Source organism: Gekko japonicus, unplaced genomic scaffold (genome assembly GCF_001447785.1).
Source record: "Gekko japonicus isolate JY-2015 unplaced genomic scaffold, Gekko_japonicus_V1.1 scaffold5720, whole genome shotgun sequence".
NCBI classification, from domain to species: domain Eukaryota; kingdom Metazoa; phylum Chordata; class Lepidosauria; order Squamata; family Gekkonidae; genus Gekko; species Gekko japonicus.
The window spans coordinates 30,486-36,485 of record NW_015171066.1 but is presented as its reverse complement, the minus strand read 5'-3'; the positions used below and the strand labels follow the sequence as shown (position 1 = coordinate 36,485).

The window sequence follows — 6,000 nt, the reverse complement described above, 5'->3', positions numbered from 1 at the left end:
CACGCGGGGGTGGGGGTTCCCCCGGGCCCCGATTCCGGCGCGCCGGAAATCGGGGCTCCGAAGCGGGGGATTCCCCGCCCCCCGGCTGCATTTGGCAGCCCTAGTGGGTTTCGTAAAACAATGGAGGGAAAAGCCAATGCAGAATCGCCCCATGTTTCTCTACTGCCAGCTCAGCACTCTATTACAAAACTAAGATCAGTTTTGGCTGAGGACGTGAGGCTGCCATTTGAGACCTGGCCATCCAAGCCTTGAATTAGATTCACAAGGCCTCCACTATTGCCAGATAGCTCTCCCTCCTGCAGACCCCCTCCCTCTTTACAGAGACACTTTTGCTAGGGAAAGGTGGACTGAGGAAGACTGGCCAGCATGAAGCCCATTAGAACTGCTTGGAATTTTGGTGGAATTGTGAACTCAGCTTGCAGGGGGCTTGTGGGGGGGGGCTCCCCAATTCTGTACCACTTCCAATGGACCAGTTTTAATGGGACGTTTTTAAGGCATGTACTCAAAACTGCTGTTTAAATACTGGGAAACAGTAATGTTCCAGCATTGTGGGTATTAGGAGGTGGAATGTTACAACGATTCCATTCGACAACTCAACTGCTGGTAGGGTTCCATTTTGCCATTAAAATGTCACAACATTTGTAGTGAATGCTGGGACAAGCCCATGTGACTTACCTTTGTTTTCCTCATTCTCCCTGCTGGATGTTTCTCTCTCTCCAAAGAGACTCTTCAGGACTGCTGTTGCGATTGGTAGCATCATGGCTGTCGAGGCTGTGTTACTCAGCCACATAGACAGGAAGGAAGTTGTTAACATCATTCCTAAAATGAGCCTGGAAGGATGGAAGGGAGAGAGAGAGAGAGTTTTACAAGACCATGTTTGGGAGAGTATTTTTCCAGCCCCATACCAAGGCCTTATAAGATTAATCAGAACAAAGCTGTCTCTAGCTATACTCCCTAAGATACAACTGGGATCAGTATTAATCTAGCTATACTCCCTAAGATACAACTGGGATCAGTGTTAATCAGATTCCAACAATATTGAAGCAGCTACATTTCTCCTCTTCTACTAGTCTGGGGGGAAAAGTAAGGAACTTTTCACATGATTAAAACAAACTCAATTCCATAGCTCTCCACTTGTGCAAATCTAGCCACGCATCATGGCCTAATTGGTGCTTGACAGCCTCCTAGTCACACAGTTCCAGGCAGGCAGCAAAAACAGAAGGCTTATTGTGATCCAGAATGCTGTTCACGCTAATGTTGAACCATATTGGACATGGTCCCACACGTGTTGTGCCCCCAGCCCACCATCAGTCACACCATATCTAATCCACGTACCGTAGTGAGATATCTGGCAGTATCATTCTTTTTTAGACAATTCTGGGCAGATGTACAGTTTACAACTGACCAAGGAAGCCTTCCAAGACTAAATGAGAACAAGAAGGGCTGGGGCTCAGTGGCCACACATCTGCTTTGCATGGAGAAGGTTATTGGTTCACTCCCAGCACCTCCAGTTAAAAGGAGTAGGAAACTAGTGATGTGAAAGGCCTAGGACCATGGAAAGCTCCTACCAATCAGAACAGGCAATACTGGGTTTGATGAACCAATGGTCTGGCCCAGTATAAGAAGGGATTCATGGTGGACACAGATGTTGCAGAGGTAAGGGCAACTTTCTAATGTGAGCAGTGGGTGAGCCTTGTTGGAACTTTTTAATATGAGCACTCCTGCATTTAAGTAGTATATTCATACAAGCTCTAACACATACATGTGGATGTAAGTACAGTCAAACTGTGACTGACTTATGGCATTCCTAGGCCCCAGTCACACGGGCCGGATATCGCGGGGGGGAGGCGTGGCTGTTTGCCCCAGGGCAAAATAACGCGCGTTTGCACCAGCAGACGTACCGTGGAGGTCCCGTGGTAGGGGGGAGGCGCTGAGCACACCACAATCCTGCGCCGTGGCAAAGAGGCGGCGCGGCAAGCGGGTGTTTTGTTTTCCGGACACCAAAGTGTGTGCATGCCCTGTTGGGTGCTTGTGTGCATCCCATGGACAGTTGAGGAAAAAACACCTTTATACGAGGGGGCATGGGCGGGCGCCGGAACTACCACCGGAAACGCGATCAGACACCCGCCCTTGCCCCGCGGTTACCGGAAACTAGTACCTCCGAGGTACTAGTTTTTAACCGCGCGTCTTCGGCGGGAAGCCTCGGGTTCGCCACGGGAGCGCTACGCTTCCCAGATGTGGCGGTGAGATCGCGCCCGGAAAATCCGCCTATCTTCCATCTCTCTAGCGTGCCTAATGCTCCGTGTGACCGCAGCCCTAGTAAGGCAAGTGAGAGGCAGAGGTGGTTTGCCATTGCCCTCCTCTGCAGAGTGTTCCTTGGTGGTCTCCCATCCAAGTACTGACCCTGCTTAGCTTCCGAGTGCTAAGGAGATTGGGCTACATCATGCTACCTCCCCTCCCCTCTAACACACACTAAGAAGTAATTAGAAAAAACAATAAAATAGAATTTGACCATGGCACTGGCGCCAGGAGTCAGTGTACTCGGGTGTGTGCCAAGCCCCACAATGGGCAAGGCCCCCCCCCAGTCTTTAGATACTGGGCGGATCTCCCATTTCCCAATGGAAGAAGTGCATGGAGAAAACAGAGTACAAGAAAACCATGCTCTACGTAGCATTGGCAACCTCCAGATGGGGACTGGAGGTCTCGCAGAATTACAATTGATCTCCAGACTACAGAGATCAGTTCCCCTAGAAGAAATGGTGGATTCCAAGAGCGGACTCCATGGCATTACATTCCCACCGATCCCCCTCCCCTCCTGAAACACCACCTTCCCTGGGCACCCACCCCCCAGTCGCCAAGAATTTCCCAAGGCACCGTTGGCAGCCCTAGCTATGCTGCTTTTTACGGGAATACAGGATCGATTACAACATTGTAGTGACTCCTTGATGCTTGTTTCTGGGTTTGCCAGCACACCCGGACGGGGTAAAGGGAGTGCAAAAAGAGTCACATTCTGTTCCACATAGCATAGTTGTAAGTTGGGCAAGAGGGAAGAAGGGTGCCATGACTGGGAGGGGGTGAAGATGGCGGAGACTGGGAATCAGAAAAGGGCGGGGACTGGGAATCAGAAAAGAGTCACGCTGGGTGGGGAGAGAGAGTGAAAGTGGCCGTGATTCTCTTCTCCTCCATGTGTGTAATTTATTTGCTTTGTTTAATTATAAAAAGATTGTTGTTCCCCTTTCTGTCGCGGGGCATAAGAAGCCACAATAGCAATCGAACAATATGAAAAAAAAATATTTATCACACAGACTCTATCCAACAGCATTTATGCAATCTAATTCCATATGCTGCTTATAAGCCCAATTAAAGCTATGCTGGGTGAGATCACATGTTTCCTATAACCACACATACTGCAATCTGAGAACTGGGGGAAAGGTGACGCTCTTACAATAGAAGCACTGCCATCAGGAATCCGCCATAATGAATAACAACTGTGTGTTTATTACGCAAAGGAACAGAACAATTATTTGGAAAGGCTCTTAGTTTTACGGAGAAAATGTCACCGCCGACAGCACACGGCCTACAGTGGTTCTGTGGATCATTTGTGCAACTTCCCCCCTCCCCCGTGGTGTTCTCCTTTGTTTCGTGTAATTCTCACACGCCCACACACCCCAAGTTAATTTGTGGGGGAGGAAGGGCATTGTATCACGTGGCGTAAACTATTTCGAGGCCATAACGATAACATAATTTAGCATGTATACAGCCACAGTTCTTTAAATTAGGAAATCCTCTTCACACATTACAGAGTACAACGGTTGGGCTTGGGTCCCCACCCTGTACCTGTCACATGTGACCTGCAGATCCTACACAATTCCCATGCATATGGTGCCCAATTCGGATCATGAATGTAGTGTGTGGAGAGAACGGGGTATTAGTCTTCCCTCCCACACCTTTTTCCTGACTTGATAGGGTGTTATATGGCCTGCCTGCTGGGGCAAATAGCACACCCCCAGGACCTCCGCAAGTCAGGAAAATGGTGCAGGGGGAAGGCTGAAGCCCATTCGTCATACATGCTACAGTCAAAATCCCAACTGGGCTTCACACAGACAGAATTTCAGGAGAACCTATAAGTCATGTGTGATGACAGGACTCTGAGTAGGGATCACAGCCTCAGCCTGTAATGACCGAAAAGAGTTCTCAAAGCACTTAACAACGACAACCCTATCGGGTAGATCGTTAGTGGCATTATTTACTGGTATATTAGATTTTCATCTCACTCTTCCTTCAGGCGGTTTGGCGCTGCTCTCTCCCATTTTATCTCATAGGTAGGTGGTGGTGCTGAAAGATGGATCATGACTAGCAAGCTCAGGGTGCAGAACTGAACTGGGTCTCCCCAGCTGCTTCTCCAGCCACCAGGCTAGCCCTTGGGACAGGCTGACTGACGTTCTGCCCTTCTGCTCCCGGTATGTGAAACCTCTTGAAGGCCAGAGGGATAAGCCCAAGTAAAGGCATTAACAACAGCCCATCAACATTCTCTGTCCATCAGAACGTATGTCTACACTCACGCCTTAAGCCTGCTTAATGCTCATGATTTCTCCTGCTTTTTTTTGCAGACCTTGAATCTGAAACCTTGGGCAGAGTTGCCAATTTCTGTGGCAGAGTTGCCAGTTTCTGTGCATCTGCCAGCGTCTACCAAGATGCAGTGCTGATGCAATGATACGTTTGCTTTATATATATCTGTCTACCATCTGTCTTGTCTGTCTGTCTGTCTGTCTGTCTAGACGGACAGACAGACAGTATATATGGGAAATTGTGTGTGTGTGTGTGTGTGTGTGTGTGTGTATAACCACTCTGTTCATGCATGTTGTATCCTGCTGGTCCATGGCAGTAATAAATTATTGATTGATTGATCACTATGTATTTTAGAAACTGTAGTTCTAAGGGGATATAGTTGATTTATTTACTTATTTGTAATACTTGGGAGCCAATATGATTTAGTGGTTAGTATGTTTGACCAACACCACAGTGAGTTGGGTTCAAATCCCTGCTCAGACTTGGAGCTCACGAGGAAAACTTGGACCGGTCATGCTCTCAGCCTAAATTACCTCACAGAGCTGTTGTAAAGATAAAATGGAGGGGTTCAGAACCATGTATGCTGCTTTTAACTCCTGGGAGGAAAGGCAGGCTAGAGAGGTATTTATACCCAAAGTCAGGAGACTCTAAAGGGATATTACATGATACACATTAAAAGAATAACAACAACAATTGGACCTGCACAGAATCCTCAGGGCTGTAGGTAAAGCTTTAAATGTTCTGAGGAATCTTGGAGAAGAGGATGGCGAAAGGACCAGTGAGGGCCCCATAGGAGAAAGGGCAGCAATGACGTTTTCTTTTATGTCTCAGAGCGTTTAAATGAATAAGTACTCTCCTCAGGTAAGGACTTGCCAACACTGAAAAGGGAAGAGGCCATCTCAGAGAATTCATAGCACTTTCTAAAAATTACAGTTTTACTGGGTTAGATCGTGTTTCCAAAGGGTCCAGCCAAATGCCTTCTTGGGAGCAGCCATGATAGCTATGCCAGTGTCATTTTCCCCTTGTAATCTAAATGCATCTAGAATGGTTGCTTGATGGGATGAAGCCCGTGACATTTTCATGTCTATCAGGACTGTCAGATCCAGCCCCCTGAGATTTCTCTAGCTTTTACAAGTTGTGCAGGAAGGAAAATCCCACCAGTTGGCAGCTTCGCTTACCATGGCAGCACTGTGATAGGAAAAGCCATACCTACAAGAAGACAGTCTCAGACTCTAGCACTGGCAATTAGGGGTGTGCAGGTAAAAAATACTGTTTTAATTCCATATTGGGAAGTGGGGAATGGCGTGCTTATCATTATCGTTAGATATCAGGAGTTCTGTCATCATATTGGAAAGTCATTCCAGAAATATCAGAGCCATACTCCTGATATTCGATAGAAGGAAAGGGTTGCCAACTCTGGGTTGGTAAATC

The 6,000-nt window shown here is 47.6% G+C and overlaps 1 protein-coding gene across 1 annotated transcript in view; it reads right to left on the bottom strand.

Moving 5' to 3' along the window:
- Positions 1-675: 675 nt before the first annotated feature.
- Positions 676-6,000, bottom strand: part of LOC107117024 (solute carrier family 13 member 3-like) — a gene marked incomplete at its 3' end in the record, with an annotated part of 34,774 nt that continues 29,449 nt past the window's right edge. The window contains exon 3 of the mRNA XM_015419055.1: positions 676-830. Within this exon, the coding sequence (XP_015274541.1) occupies positions 676-830 (155 nt within the window). The remainder of the gene's footprint in view (positions 831-6,000) is intronic.